Source organism: Stigmatopora argus, chromosome 23 (genome assembly GCF_051989625.1).
Source record: "Stigmatopora argus isolate UIUO_Sarg chromosome 23, RoL_Sarg_1.0, whole genome shotgun sequence".
Lineage (NCBI taxonomy): Eukaryota > Metazoa > Chordata > Actinopteri > Syngnathiformes > Syngnathidae > Stigmatopora > Stigmatopora argus.
Genome location: NC_135409.1, coordinates 1,823,453 through 1,839,907, shown reverse-complemented (window position 1 = coordinate 1,839,907; position 16,455 = coordinate 1,823,453). Strand labels below are relative to the sequence as shown.

Genomic DNA, 16,455 nt, shown 5'->3' with positions numbered 1-16,455 from the left:
TGAATCAAATGACCAACTCGTCAGCAAGCCATCCAGAAGATTGATACCGATCCTGATTATTTGATTCAGGTGTGTTGGTGGAGGGAGACATGGAAAACAGACCGGATAGCGGCTCTCGAGGACCGGAGTTGGCCACCCCTGCTGTAGATGTTGTTTGCCAGCGGGCATAACCAGATACAAAGGCCAATCATCAAAAAGAAAAAAAGGTAATAACCAATAAGAGCATCATGTTTCATAAATCAGATTCATGCCGGGGTACTCTCTTGGTTAGAATCCGGACCTCTACTTTGCATTGATGTCATTCCAGATCATCAGCGTTCCTGTTGATTTAGAACTCTAAGGCATGCGGTGATCCGAAGCCACATCCTGGCCCCGAGATGGGGAAATTGTACTTTAATTGCATCCACAATGACAAACGGAGTTTACTTTTTTGTTTACTCGGGTTCAGTGACGTGTACGTACGTGATGATGGTGTCAACAACATACAAAGCAGAAGAGGCAGGCTTCAGACAGCCTGACAGCTAATGGTTATTTTGACAGAATTCGTAACGATGGTGCAGGAGGGACGTGAGCAATGCAGACTGTTCATTTGAGAGAACTTCAGAAGCTCAAAGACTATGTCAGACATTGTCAGTTTATCACACACACATACGGGTTGACCAAGGACTACTCCAAGTGCTAGGCTCTTTTTTCGTTGCATCATTTTGTCATGTTTAACAAACATTATACATAACATCTTTGCTAACATCTCCACTTTTTGCTTTGGTAGCATATCTCCTTTACGGCACCATGATGTCCTCAAGGTTAGTCGCGCACATAATAATCCTCCGGACTTCCCAGTTGCATCCCCACTGTGACACCACACACGCACGCAGCTGATGACAAATTACACAGCAGCCTCTGAAATTCTCTATCAAGAAGTAGCGTTAATATGTAACTATGGGGGAAAAACATAAAATTAATATTAATTCAACCATGCCCTTTTTGCAAGCGTTAGCACTCCGTCAGCAATAAAGCAAATCTGCAGAGCTTGCTATCTTTTAGTATAGTAATCTGCCTTTACAACCTAGCACAAATGAACAGACTGGTATTACTTATGTCGAGATGAACAGACGGACCTTGGCGACCTCACAACAGAGCCAAAGCTAGTAAAACAAGCTTCCCGATGGAGATAAAATAAAGACACGTCTATAAAGTGATACTAACTCTTGGATTTTTCAGTATATATTTTAATTGTTATGTGGTGTCCAGACCTTTTCAAACCAGAGCAAATGAAAACATTTCCCTGCAGAGTTGGACCAAATAGAATAATGACTTCTCCCACTCAATTTCTATCAAGAAACTTTGCTTGCTAGTTGTTTCTTCCTATTTGGTGTCTACGAGATGAGAGATGAGATGAATATGTTCATTAATATATGCTGTCCCTTATTGAATAAATCAAACTCGAAATCTCTCGTATTTGACATAAATGTCAGCGCTCGCCGGACCAGTTACCTCTTCCAAGTAAAACAGAGTTGCTAATGCGCCTGGACAGACTATTGGGCCAAAGTGTCCAGCACCGAGGACAGATGGAGCTGTAAATTAGGCATAACTGCTACTTCAGCTGGGAAGAATTGGGGATGACGATGGAAAATGTATTGGCTATTCTATTATCTTTAATTCGACAGGAGCCAATGATGCTGCTAGATGAACCAGATGAGCTATAAAAATTAAAATATACTGTTCCTACATTGGCAGAGTACCACAACACTCATTAGCTGCCACTGACAGTGATGGCCTCGTATTAAAGTATTCCTCTTTCCTCTGGACCCCTCAACCAATACTAATACTTTACGAGACCAAATACCCAGGATTCCAGAAATTAGTCACACATTAAAAAAACTGTATGTGTTCAGACAGAGAGCCTTACTTCAGATTCTAGCAAACAACTCTTTTCCGAGGCTTAAAAAATGCTTTCACAGTAAATGTGTGGTCACCGCTAGCTTTCCCCAGATATCAGTCAACCTGTGCAAGTTGTGGGCTGAGAGAACGGAGCTTTCGACCCTCGCTCCATCTCTCCAGAGTGTACCTTGAAAAAGATTTACAGCAGGGGTCTCAAACTCGCGGCACGCGGGCCAACTGCGGCCCTCGGGACGATAATTTGCGGCCCCCGTCTTAATATGAAAGATTAATGTTCGTGCGGCCCGCAAGATTGATATGAATGACGGCTCTGGAGGGCGGGACATCGGCCGGGTTGTCCGGTGCCTCGCTCACTCACTCATTCATTCCTCCAATCAGCTGGGCGGAGGAGAAGCCGTGAAGCCGATCACTCCGCTCGGCGCGCACACTCCTCCGCTGCTCTCAGCATAGAACTGAATGAGGCGCTATGATCCGTGATCCAGCCTGTGTCAGTGTCTGTAGCCATCTCCGCGATTGAAACGGAGAAACGGAGAGCGAAAGTGTGCATGCGCCACAAACCCGCGCGTCTGGACGTGAAAGATCAACCCGAGACTCAATCCAAGTGGAAAAACATATTACAGAGCCCCAGAGATGTCTCTTTCAAAGCCTGCCGTGAAGAGAAAGGTCGGTGATGAGCACAGACAGTTTCAAGAAAAGTGGGGAGTGCAATATTTCTTTGTTGAACACGGGCACCCCGCATGTCTCATTTGCACTGAAAAAGTTGCGGTGCACAAGGAATACAATTTGAAACATCATTATACTACGAGACATGCTGAGGAGTACGAAAAATACCAGGTAAATGAGAGAGCCAACCAGGTTGCCAGTATTAAAACATGTCTTCTGAGGCAACAGGATTTCTTCAAGAAGGCTACCAAAGACAGTATTGCAGCAGTCGAAGCTAGCTACGCCGTTTGTGAGTTGATTGCTAAAGCAGGAAAGCCATTCACAGAAGGTGAATTTATCAAAAAGTGCATATTACAGGCTGCACATATTGTCTGTCCAGAAAAGAAAAGTCTGTTCAACCACATCAGCCTTTCTGCCAACACCGTGGCAGAGCGCATTTCTCACCTGTCAAGGGACATTTATGATCAACTGTGTGAGAAAGCACAATGTTTCAGTGTATATTCAGTGGCTCTTGATGAGACCACAGATATCACAGACACTGCCCAGCTCACAATATATGTCCGTGGTGTTGATGACAATTTTGAAGTAATGGAGGAGTTGCATGAAAAGATGGTCAAATCAATGGGATGGAGCTTCTTTAATGTTAGACAAAATGGGGAAAAATATGGTAGGAGAGGGGTACTTCAACAAATGTATATTTTGCGTCAAATCGTGAGGAGGTTCTTTCAATTCCATGGCCTCCGCAGAGTTAATAACAGCTTAGATGTGGAAGCCATTGAGAAAAGTATATTGAAGAAAAAATATTTTTCATTCCTTCCATACATCAATGATATAAACTTGCAAGGAACTCGCAAATTTCTCCACAGGAGAATCTTGCCACAATTTTAGGACTCCACCCTCAGTTCACTTCCTTTCTTTCTGCTCTCATGCATTTAACGGTTTGACTACAATTGTAACCTGGAGAGAAATATGTCAGAACCTCACGCCACCGCATTTACGATTATCCACTCCCAGGAGACTCATACTTTTCCGTCCCAGCCCCCCTGATTTCCTTCCCCCAAGCTTACTTTGAGTGTTTGCTGCCACCAGGCAAAATGAAGGCAGCCAGATGCTGAGGGTGATTACAGCTGAACGAGGTGCCTGCATCTGCTTCCAATTCGGCGGCAAGTTAACTCCTACTGATGCCAAACGACTAAATGATTAAAGAAACAGGTTTCATGCTACTACTTTCAATAGGATCTGTTCTTTTGAGAGTGCACCCCTTCAGGAATTGAAGAGCCTGATACTTTTGTTGAGGACAGAAGAACAAAGTTATGAAAGATAGAGCTCTTTTGGGGAAAATCGTCCCTTGGTTTTTCAACAATGCACAAGACTAGACAATTCTTTGATCAACCAGTAGCAAATCCAGGTCAAACGCCTGAACAGGTTAAGAGCAACAAAAAATGATTTGATGGATTAAAAAATGATGTTTCCACTATAGTTAGTTTTGAAATCAAACTTCAAATCCAGCATATTGACTTGGTATCAAATAAAACCAGAAACAGACATCTAACACACGGGCAGATTGAAAGGCTTCAAATTTTAGAGCTGTTCTTGAAACTATCCGCAATGGGAAGTTGCACTATAGTGATACAAAGGCCTCTTTTGTTTATCTGTGGGCAGCTGACTTGAGTCCTAGAGATTATTGAGGAGAGGCCAGTCAGCATGTGAATCCTGGGAGATAAAAGGCGTCTCTTGTTGTCAAAGTTGACGCATCTTCACGTTGTTTAACTCTATTAACATGTTTGGTTGGGAATGCTTTGCTCACCCCAAAGTATCAAGGTTCACGACAAAGACTGACATTTTAACAGAGAGAGTCAATTCATCTCTCCTTCAGCATTGATACTCCAGTAAGAAGAGATTTAGAGGCAAAAAAGATTTGCACATTTCTGCGAACTGGGGTGGAAGTGTAGAACGGTGCACAGCCACCAGTGACAAGGCCAACAGGTGGAACGAGAAAATGAGAGAGAGACTCCGAATACCTCACAGGATACGATGGACAAAATGTGTGGTTGTTAAAAGTTTTGTGTGGCAATGACAACAACACCGGCCAGTAAAAAAAGCCAAATTCCATGTCTTTCTGTGTTTTTTTGTCAAAAAATATTTTTCTTTTTGACCAGCAAAGACGTGAACACAGACTTGTATAGACCACAAATGGCATCATGGTGTGAGAAAATAAAATATGGACGATGTTACACACTATATTTAGGCTTGGAAACAATCATGTGGTTCTACTGCGACTGGGAAGCCATTTACGGGAGTCTGTTTTTGGCAAAAGCAAGAAGCCAAAGGGAGTTTTATACTGTAGTGATAACTGATGGAGTCAACCTATGGGACACTATAAGTAAATGGCGAGGTTAATCTTTGATCTGTCTTTCATTTTTTTATTTATCTTCCATACGCGCATCCTCGAAAGGATTGCAGGGGTTGCTGGAGCCTAACCCAGCTGACTTCATGCTACACTCTAGACAGTCAGACTCGTCAGTCAGCCATAGGGCACACAAAGAGACAAACGGCCATACGCACTCACAATCGTACCGCCACCAGCGGGAATCTAGCCCGCTCCTGCCCACACTGAAGTCAGGTGAGTGAATCTCTACACCACGAGGCGGCTACATCTGTCAGCATTTATTATAATTCATCAAAACAAAAACGTTAAACTCTGTGTACAAATTTGCGGCTGCGTGAGGTCATGGAAAGAAACCAGTGTCCACACTCAGCTCTACATCCAAGCATTTGCATGCGAGTGTGGCTTTGTGTTTTATTTATTGGTTAGAAACCCCTTATAGTTAAACCTTTGGTAGCCACAGAGTCAGCAACATCAACTACATTGGGGCAAACAAGTATTTAGTCAACCACCAATTGTGCAAGTTATCCTACTTGAAAATATTAGAGAGGCCTGTAATTTTCAACATGGGTAAACCTCAACCATGAGAGACAGAATGTGGAAAAAAAAACAGAAAATCACATTGTTTGATTTTTAAATAATTTATTTGCAAATCATGGTGGAAAATAAGTATTTGGTCAATACCAAAAGTTCATCTGAATACTTTGTTATGTACCCTTTGTTGGCAATAACGGAGGCCAAACGTTTTCTGTAACTCTTCACAAGCTTTTCATACACTGTTGCTGGTATTTTGGCCCATTCCTCCATGCTCCATGATCTCCTCTAGAGCAGTGATGTTTTGGGGCTGTCGTTGGGCAACACAGACTTTCAACTCCCTCCACAGATTTTCTATGGGGTTGAGATCTACAGACTGGCTAGGCCACTCCAGGACCTTGAAATGCTTCTTACGAAGTGACTCCTTTGTTGCCCTGGCTGTGTGTTTGCGATCATTGTCATGCTGAAAGACCCAGCCACGTCTCATCTTCAATGTCCTTGCTGATGGAAGGAGATTTTAACTAGAAATCTCTCGATACATGGCTGATCTGTGTAAAGGAAAGAAGGAATGGGGATTCATTATTTCCTTTACACAGATCGTCGTCCTGGTCCCTTTGCAGAAAAACAGCCCCAAAGCATGCCCCAAAGCATGATGTTTCCACCCACATGCTTCACAGTGGGTATGGTGTTCTTCAGATGCAATTCAGTATTCTTTCTCCTCCAAGCACGTGAACCTGTGTTTCTACCAAAAAGTTCTATTTTGGTTTCATCTGACCATAACTCCCAGTCCTCTTCTGGATCATCCAAATGCTCTCTAGCGAACCACAGACGGGCCTGGATGTGTACTGGCTTCAGCTGGGGGACACGTCTAGCAGTACAGGATTTGAGTCGCTGGCGGCGCATTGTGTTACTGATGGTAGCCTTTGTTACTGTGGTCCCAGCTCTCTGTAGGTCATTCACTAGGTCCCCCTGTGTGGTACTGGGATTTTTGCTCACCGTTCTTGTTATCATTTTGACGCGGGGTGAGATCTTGCATGGAGCCCCGGATTGAGGGAGATTATCGGTGGTCTTGTATGGCTTCCATTTTCTAATAGTTGCTCCCACAGTTGATTTCTTTACACCAAGCATTTTACCTTTTGCAGATTCAGTCTTCCCAGCCTGGTGCAGGACTACAATTTTGTCTCTGGTGTCCTTCGACAGCTCTTTGGCCTTGGTAATAGTGGAGTTTGTGGAGTGTGAGAGATGGAGGTTGTGGACAGGTGTCTTTTTTACCGATAATGAGTTAAAACAGATGCTATTAATACAGGTAATGAGTGCAGACCTCGTTAGACCTTGTTAGAAGAAGTTAGACCTCTTTGTTAGCCAGAAATCTTGCTTGTTTTTAGGTGACCAAATACTTATTTTCCACTCTAATTTGGAAATAAATTCTTTAAAAATCAAACAATGTAATTTTCTGTTGTTTTTTTCCCCACATTCTGCCTCCTGGTTGAGGTTTACCCAAGTTGACAATTAGAGGCCTCTCTAATCTTTTTAAGTAGGAGAACCTGCACAATTGGCGGTTGACTAAATACTTATTTGCCCCATTGTATGTGTTGCACAACAAAACTGCTGCAAACACCTGGAAGTTGCACTTATAAATGTTTTACTGAGGAATGAAGCTGCAGATTTGTTTGAATGCAAGAAGGCAAACTTTCCCTAAGCTTTCAGGCTGAAAATTGCAAGCATTTTCAACACATGCAAGAAAACATCAAAAGTGAGATCCGTGGAGCAGAATGGTGGCTATGTATCAACATTTAATGCATTTAGGAAGGACATTGTGTTATTAAAGCGAGCACCTATTCACATTTGCCGTTGTTTCTCAGATTGCTTTGTACAGCAAACATTATTCTGTCGTTATGATCAGAAGCATATTTAGTGCTTTCATGAGAGGAACTGGTTGCCTCTAAATGAATGTTTTCTCAAACCAGTAAACCCCAGTCGAGGTGCGAAAGGAATGAAGTAATTGTATCGAGGGCTAGTGACCTACGACTGCTGCGGTGTGTAAAGCAGTGAGTCAATACCACAGCCTGATTCAAAACATCAGTGGCCGCTCTCCACGCATACCTACAAACCACACACACACACACACTCACACACACACACACACACACACACACACACACTGGCCTGCGTAAGCATGTGTTATGGCATGCTTCACGGCTTTACACAATGCACCGATAGATTAGAAACAGGATAAACCGGAGAGGGCAATGACAGGCAAAAGGTGAGTGCTTTACTCAACAGAAATTAGTTGACATCCAGACTGACAGAACTGGGTGAGGTGTGTGTTTAACCCCCACTGTGTTGCTCGCATGGGGACTGGCTCACAAAGGAAACAAATTGACTGAAAGAGATTAAAAAAATAAAAAAATTGTAGGATTGCAAAAATATATGACGAATAAGGTTAAGTTACAGGTAAAGGTCAAAAGGAAAATATCAGGGAGTGGAAGAAAATTAGGCTCAAGTTTGTCGAGAACAAAAAGTAAAAGTAATGCTGGCAATGGGAAAGAGCATAAAACTTGTGACAGGAGACAGAGTGAAAAAACAGCTGATGTGACAAAAGTGGAAAGAAGGGATTGAAAATAATGCTAGGAAAACATGGAAGACAAAAGTAATGATAGACCGGAGGAAATCTCCATTCAAATGCTTGCTTATTACTTTTCTGATACCTATGGGTACAGCAGAAGGTGGCAATCGTTACAAAAAATGTTGAATATCTTGACTGTGAATACAACAAACAGCCCCAGGCCAGCAGGAGCTCCCCCTTTCTTTTACCTCACGTTATTTCATGAATGATGCAATCTCGGGCCACGTACGGCAAGGTGGTGCAAGCCAGCTTCTCTCGGTGGCCTAATGAAGTCTCTTTTAACCACATCAATTCCACTGGTTTCAAATGCACACCCTTAAGGAACCCTCTCTATAAATGATTCACACAAATGTGAACTTTATGTCTAACTATATCTCCAGGGAACTTATTTTTGGGGGTGACACTGTAACAACTCTCTGTTCTTGCGCCAAGATGTAAACACTGAAGTCCCGACACACAGCACGGAAATCAAACCAGGGAGAAAAAACACTGGAACGGATAATACCTCATGTTATATCTTTTTAACCTGAGTGAGGAAAAATACTCGTGTGGCGACGGACCCGCTGATTGGCGGAACCAAGTGTTTAAGCCCGTCACCTGAGAGTTCACTCTCATCCACCCGGCTAGCTCAAAGCGCAACGTAGTGCCACTCACTACTCTTCTGTGATTTGTGTTCCAGATACGCCTTCCAACACAGACCACCCATGACATATTAAGTTCCCATCCTGCACACCCCTCCTTCTGCTGGAGCAAGCTGGCCCCCTCTGGCTGCCTCTATTATTTCAGCAGTGTCAGAACCACTAAAACAGAACAGGTGTGTGTGTGTGTGTGTGTGTGTGTGTGTGTGTGTGTGTTGGGGGCTGGAGAGGGTATATGACTAAGCCAGAGGACAGTATGGTTGAATGTTGGCACAGTGGATTCAGTAAATCTATTTTTTTCCAAATAATATTATGCCATCTGTCATATGAACTACTGTTAAATTACTTCACACTAGCCATATGTATAAATTAAAAAGTTATCCTTTACACTCATAGGCACATGCATATACTTAGTGTCTCACAGGGGCTAAATAAATATACATTTGGATGAATGGAATTCGTTTTCAAGACGTTGCATAAACGAATACACAATTTGGCCTTAGGTTTTGGATTTATGATTTGGTCTCCATAAAAATCCGATTGCCCATCTACAGAGAGTAAATGTGACAAAATCATCCACACTGCAGAATACATACAGTTGTTGGTATGATTTATAATTGACCATTTATGCATGTCGTGATTCCAAAGGATAAAGGGTACCAAAAGTAATAAAAAAAGACCCTGGGGACTTTGATTCTATATGTTTACTACTTAGTTAAATGTATAATATTGCCTGCTGTGTAACCACTATTTTGCCACAAATGAAACTAACTGTACTCTGCACCCTTAGGACCACATAAGATACCCAACAGGAAGTTTTCAAGTAAGTGGGTGAGTGCATCTAGTACATGAACTTCCGAATATTTACTACTCATGCCTATGAGTCACCTTCCAGGATACCTTCCACTATAAAAGTTAATGTCAAAAGAAAATGAGAAACTTTTGACTCATGTACGAAGTTCTTTCATCAATAAAGCTTATACACAGTTGAAAAGACTTTGCTTGCTAAAGGAAAAATAGTCTAGATTCATTAAATACAGGTATTAAGTCTGACAGTTATGAACCCTTGATACACAAGATCATCCCCCTATAGAAGGGTGGCACTGACACTGCATTAAACCGCAGTCAACTCAGATACGCTCTTCGTTTAGACTTGTCATTGCAAAGCGCCACAGGCCAGAGACTAATTTGAGCTGTCAGATAGAATACAACAGGAGGAGCCTATGTCCACCATTGTTCTCCTCTTCTTCACAGAGCAGTCTTTGACAAACTAAAGTCATACTAGGATTGAACAAAAGATGCTTTCTCAGGCTACAGGTGTGAAAAGGTATCAAACCATCCGAAAAATGCAAACAACTCTATTCACGTTTAAATATTTTTTACCTATCCAGTGGGGCTGTAGAACAACAAATCAGGAAGTGTAGAGACATGTTCTGTATCGCTAGCATTTAGGAAAAAAAAACTTCCACCTGAAATCACCCGTCAAAAACAAATATTCCATAACTCGCTACCTAACCGTGCCAAAACTTAATCTCATTTGACAGATTAATTGCGTTGCTATTATACGGGCTGATAAGCATCCTGCAGTTAGTTCAGGTGTACTTCCTCCTGAAGCAAACATCACAGGGTGACATTCCTAAAATCTTTTTTACAGTATCTGTGAAATAAACAAGAACAATTTGCAGAGAGGGTTCAATTTAACCTCAGCACATCTTGGACAAAATCACCTCTTCAGATTCTTGATTGGCAAAAATACTTCATCAGTTTTCATTTTTAAAAGGAGTTATGTTGTTTCTTAATGATAAAAGGCTCAGTTTCTTGTCATGGCCTAATTTACACACTCTCAGACTTGATCACAGCCAAACTGTGAGGATTTAGAAGCACACTGACCCACGCTTTGATGTCAATGGCCCTTGTTTCCTCCTAGTCAGGAGGATTTCCCCTCTGTTGCTTTGTTTACTACCGGATGCCCTACAAGTATGAAAAGAAAAGAACGGTCGTACCAGCCGAAATGGAAATATTTCGATTTGTGCTGACAACTCGTTACGAGGTGTTGCTGAGATTACCTGGCACATTTTTTTAAGTGGCCACACCTCTTTTGCCAGAGCCTGAGAAAAGAAACCTAGGATCTGCACAACAGCGGAAACTGTCTGTGAGTGTTTAAGGTACTGTATTTTCACACCTCTAGGGTGCACTTAAAAGTCCAAAATTTTCTCTAATATGGTTGATGCGCTTTGCTAACGGATTGCTAACGGATGGCCAACATTGTAGTTCGGGCAGGCAGCGTCAGCACGAGTTACGTGACGATTTGGAATGAATTGTCGATGGTGATATAACAGCAAGCAGAATCAAAGGCTTGAGTGATGCATGTTGCGAGTTACAATGGATTGTGGATGACTGGGCTCAAGTGTCAGCACTGTTCGAGCTTTCGCCAAAGCTGGAATCAAGTTCCCAGAATACACAACTCTGACTGACAGTGGAGCCTAGCATGTTGAATGCCAAACTCTTTATATCAGAGTGTACCTTTGACCTCAATAAAGCATTATCATACTTAGTTTTGCTCATGCTGTCTTTAAAAAACATGCTAGTGCCAAGCCTAACATACGCTAGCAGCTAGCATAACATACGTTAGCGGATAGCATAACATACGCTAGCGGCTAGCATAACATAGGTATGCTAGCGGCTAGCATAACATACGTTAGCCTAGTGTCATGCTAGCGCCTTATCGGACTAGGCGTCCAATGTATTGACAAAAAACTGAAAATATACCCGCAAAGACTGCGCCCTATCACACGGTGCATTTTATAGGTGTGGAAATACGGTAGGGTGCAAATGAGTTTTGGTCATTGCATTCAACAGAATGTTTGCAGAAAACTAAATAACTCAATCCATTGACTGTGTTTCTAATGATCTCTACGAAATGTATCACCTATTTCCTTCAAATGACAAACATCGCCCTTCCTCAGCCAGGCAAACAGCATTAGTCATCCCCCTGCACTTGCACCTGCTCAATCCAATATGGTCATTGGTTTTCGCCACAATATGAACCAACCTTACAGATCCTGCTTTCCTCAGTTGCCGCCTTTGACTTGGCATCAAGTGTCCTGACAGCCTGGGACGCAGACTTGACTGACAGCTGGCAAGAGAGCGAAGGAAGTCCCTCGCTGGCCTTGAGTTCCTTCTGCCGGGACATGTAGCTGTGGGAGATGGCGGCAGCCCGGATAGCGCTTGGGATGGGGAGTGCAGTATGCACCGGCTTCACCGTGGAGGGTTGCCTGAGCTTGGAGGCGACGCCAACTATCGGCATGGCATGTATTGGCCTTTGCAAACCAACAATAAAAGAAACCACCACTGTGGATGGTTTGGATTGGTGAGAATAGAAAAAAAACACAAAAAGTTGAGAAAAAAGGAACAGTTTCCTCTCAGACTGAGAGGAAGTCAACTGTGCTCACTCTGTAGCCCAGAGCGAGCAGGACATTGAGAAAGAAACTCCTTTTTCATCCAATTCACTCGATCCTCCTTCTCCTCCCACATGCAACTCTCTTCCCTCCCCTTTCCCCCTCCCTCTCTCCCTCACACTGTCAGCAATACAAAGCAAAGACGGCCAGAGCAGTTCAAGGGGACATGAACTCCTCAGAGGGAGAATCAACACTTGGCAAAATAGTGATTGAGAAGACCTCACAGAGCGTGTTTGCATGTGTCTATTTGCTCGTGTGCTTTCTTCAGCGGAACTGAAGATCACTCAGACTGGAAGTAGTCCAACTTTTGTTCAACTCTAACTGGATGTGTCTCTAGTGTGTAGGGATCTAGTGTGCAAGGACTCCCGAAATTCTCAACCTTCACTTTTTCTCAGGGATTTCTGGTTTCTGGGTGAAATCTTGGTATCGGTCTTAAGCAAACCGTCCATTAAACAAAGGACTTACCGTATTTACTTGCACAAAAGCCACATTTGTCGAGCAAAAAATGATGACGGAATCAAGGGTATAGCTTATATGGGAATAAAAAGACTACATGCACGAAACTGTAAGGTGACAAAGACGAAACGCCGTAACACCATAATTCAAGACAATCCGGCCGATACGGTCATTTATTTCAAAATAGAGAAATGATAAACAGATAAAACGCAAAACAAAATTTATTTTGACATCAATGAATGAAATTCAAGAAAAAAAATGTATTTTGCATAAAACGTGAAAAAAAAAACCTCCCTTGTGCCTGTCACTGCTCGCTCAGTGTGTCACCATCTCACTTAGGGCGCCACCGTCTTACCTAGTTAAGAATGATCGTTAAAAATATCAGCCTTGATATCTGCGTAATGTGTATCCCATGCTATTATTACACCCAGAGACTTGTTGAAAACTATAACGCTACGGACACAGTTTCCTGGTTGTGCTTACGTTACTTCCTCTTTGAATTTGTCTATGTGCAGGCAATACCCTTCAGAACACAGAAAGGAAATTATTGTACTTTTGTGATTATGAAATAAAACTAAATTCCGCTTTTCTTTTTTTCTTCTTTTTATTTCTTGTTCGGAAGTGACCACTATTGCAGTGAAATTAACCACTGAAAAAAATCTAAATATTTTGACATTACAAGCAATTTGGCCACCACAACATCTTAAACTTCTGGTAAGAAAATTGTCTTTTCTGTCATTAAAAAGCATAAACTTACCGTATTTACTCGCATATTAGCCGCACCCTTAAAATGGTTGAATTTTACAATTTCTCACGTATAAGCCGCCCCGTGATTCACACTTTTCACCTTTAATAGGGAGTACAAATGTCTTACTTTGAAGGTAAAATTAGATACTGTATGAATCAAAAGCACATTATTAGGATCTCTATTAGGGAAGTTAATATGCCTGTCTTTGTAAATGCAGAATTTTAAATTATTCAATTTGAAAAAAGGAAGTAACATAAGCACAACCAGGAAGTGTGTACGTAGCGGTATAGTCTTCACCAAGTCTCTGAGCGCAAAAATAGTATGAGATACACATTACGCAGGTCATCATGGCTGATATTTTAATGATTGACCGCAACTAACAACTATTGGGATGTGCTGATATGGTAAACGATACGATCACATCAAGGCTACTCGCTTCTGGCCAGTCAGAGGGCATTTAACTAGGTAAGACGGAAGGTCCCTAGGTAAGATGGCGGCGCCTAGGTAAGATGGCGAGACGCTCTGAGCGAGCAGTGATGGGCAGAAGTACGTTTCTTTCAATGTCTTATGCAAGATACGTATATCTATTTTCTTAAATTTAATTCATAGACGTCAAAATAAAATTCCTTTAGCGTTTTATCAGTTTATCTTTTCTCTATTTTGAAACAAATGTCAGCACATCCCAATAGTTGTTAGTTGCAGTCTTGGTGAACACTATACCGCTACGCACACACTTCCTGGTTGTAATTACATTACTTCCTTTTTTCAAATTGAATAATTTAATATTTTGTATTTACAAAGACAGGCATATTAACTTCCTTAAGATATTAACTCTAATAATTTGCTTTCGATTCATACAGTATCTCAGAAATACCACGTGCGATGATTTTTCTCAAGATTTTCCCTTCAAAGTAACACATTTGTACTCCCTATTAAAACCATAAATATGGAGGTGAAAATTGTGAATCGGGGGCCGGCTTATACTTGAGAAATTCTAAAATTCAACAATTTAAGGCAATTTTAAGGGTGCGGCTAATACGCGGGGGCGGCTCGAATGAGCAACACCAATGAGTTCCTGCTGACACAGCAAAGTAAACTTTTCAACACCCAATTGCGTGCAGTTAGGATAAAAGACCAGGAAATACGAGAAAATTCGAACAGATCATTTTGTATGACCTTAAAACATATGGACTTGTAAAACTCACTCTTCGAGGAAATCTTTCACATACTTAGGAATCAATGCAATGTGAAATCACTATTTTATACCCCGGCACTACTTTTCATGTTGCTGTCAAGCCTTTTTGACGAGCCTGTGTCTAATATTGAACTGGAGTAGCGCCGGTTCCAACGTGTTTCCAATCACACACCAGCAGCTATCACCTAGAACAACACAACGGTACGTAAAAGGAGAAGCAGGGATCCAGCTCCGCTGCCAGCAGTGCTGCAAAAATTGGGGCTGACTTGGCGCTTATCCAAATTCTCAGGACTGTCTGGAAACCACTTTTGACATGTGGGTCGTTAGGACAGGTTTTGAGGAGGAGAAAAAAAGACCTGCACACGTGTTTGACCCAACAAAATGGGCATCGGTTGCTGAGAGGCGGCCAGGTACTCGCATGATCAAGAAGCTGGCTTCGGTAACATAGCCTTGAGTGTCTTCATTTAATATTGGAGACAAGTTCCAAAGTCAACAGAAGCAGGGCAGATCTCAGGTCTTCTTCTATCTACACAAACTGTGAAAGGCCAGTCAGTCCCTTTGTGCTTTGCCGCTACGGATGACTGTGTTGTGACACAATGTCACAGCCAACTATGCCAAAGTTGAAATGTCAAGATCAGTGGTTGAGCACAATTTGTTATCAGAATTCAGGATCTCATCTCATCTCATTTTCTGAACCGCTTGATCCTCATTAGCGCCGTGGAGGGTGCTGGAGCCAATGCCAGCTGTCTCCAGGCCAAAGCCAGGGAAAACCCTGAATCGGTGGCCAGCCAATCACAGGGCCCAAGGAGACGGACAACCATGCACACTCACGCCCATACCTAGGAGCGATGTAGAGTGTTCAATCAGCCTACCATGTATGTTATGTTTGTGGAATGTGGGAGGAAACCGGAGTACCCGGAGGAATGCCACGCAGGCCCGGGGAGAACATGTAAACTCCACACAGATGGACCGACCTGGACTTGAACCCAGGACCCCAGAGCTGTGAGGCCGACGCGCTAACCACTCGCTCCACCGGGCACCTATGAATTCAGGATTTTGTTTTTAAAAAATAAATGAAAAAATAATCTTTTTATTCTCTTAGAGAAAAAACATCTATTTGCAGTTTTCCATCCCACGAAAACCCCTCCTAATATCAGGTTTATTATATTTTCCACACCCTGAGTTTATGTGGACATGAGTAGAGAGGTGCCCAAACGAAATATGACTCCATTACCATGACTGTGAAAACAAACACTCCAGGGTGCTGGAGATAACAAGGGTGCCTAGTGCAGGGTCAAACACATTCTCCCCTCTCAGCAGGCACAGCTCTAACACAGCCCCTATGGGACAGGAGATAGATAGACATACACCTGGTCCTGTCAACACTGAGTGCTATCAGTTAACCGCAGGTTGGATGGCGTGGAAATTAAGTCAACATATGCCAAAATGGTGGCTGGGACTGCAAGACCCCTTCACTTTTTATTCACTTGTGCCAAACAAGAAAAAAAAGAAGTTTACAAGAATCTCAATGGCTGACCAATGATCGGAATGTTTTGAGTACAGTAAACACCTTTAAAATATTGACAAGGGTAGCCTGTTTGAACCAAACAAAGCCTCAAGCCACGATGTAGTTAAGCCTCATTAATTTTTAATGTGCGGAAAGGCGCACGTGGCTTTTAACCATCAACTCCTGTGCTGTAATAGGGAAGGCTTGTTTGTTTGCCCATTTGCAAAAAAAAATAGTGATCATCTCAAGTTCTTCGGACTTGTGCTCATTAGCGCCGAGCCTCGTTTTCAAAGTCAGCAATTTAACGCCACCGTTTGATTAAAGGGGGACGCGCTGTGGAAGAAA

At 42.4% G+C, this 16,455-nt stretch overlaps 1 protein-coding gene across 15 annotated transcripts in view; it reads right to left on the bottom strand.

Annotated features, from left to right (window-relative positions):
- The window catches only part of nav3 (neuron navigator 3), a 232,129-nt gene that overhangs the window by 136,174 nt on the left and 79,500 nt on the right, over positions 1-16,455 (bottom strand). For 2 of the 15 annotated variants that reach the window (XM_077593707.1, XM_077593720.1), the window contains exon 1: positions 11,799-12,252. The exons of 12 other annotated variants lie outside the window; for them this stretch is intronic. In XM_077593707.1, the coding sequence (XP_077449833.1) occupies positions 11,799-12,053 (255 nt within the window). In that variant the 5' untranslated portion in view covers positions 12,054-12,252. Of the gene's footprint in view, positions 1-11,798; positions 12,254-16,455 lie in introns of those variants that run through there. One more of the 15 variants, XM_077593700.1, reaches the window with a different exon arrangement.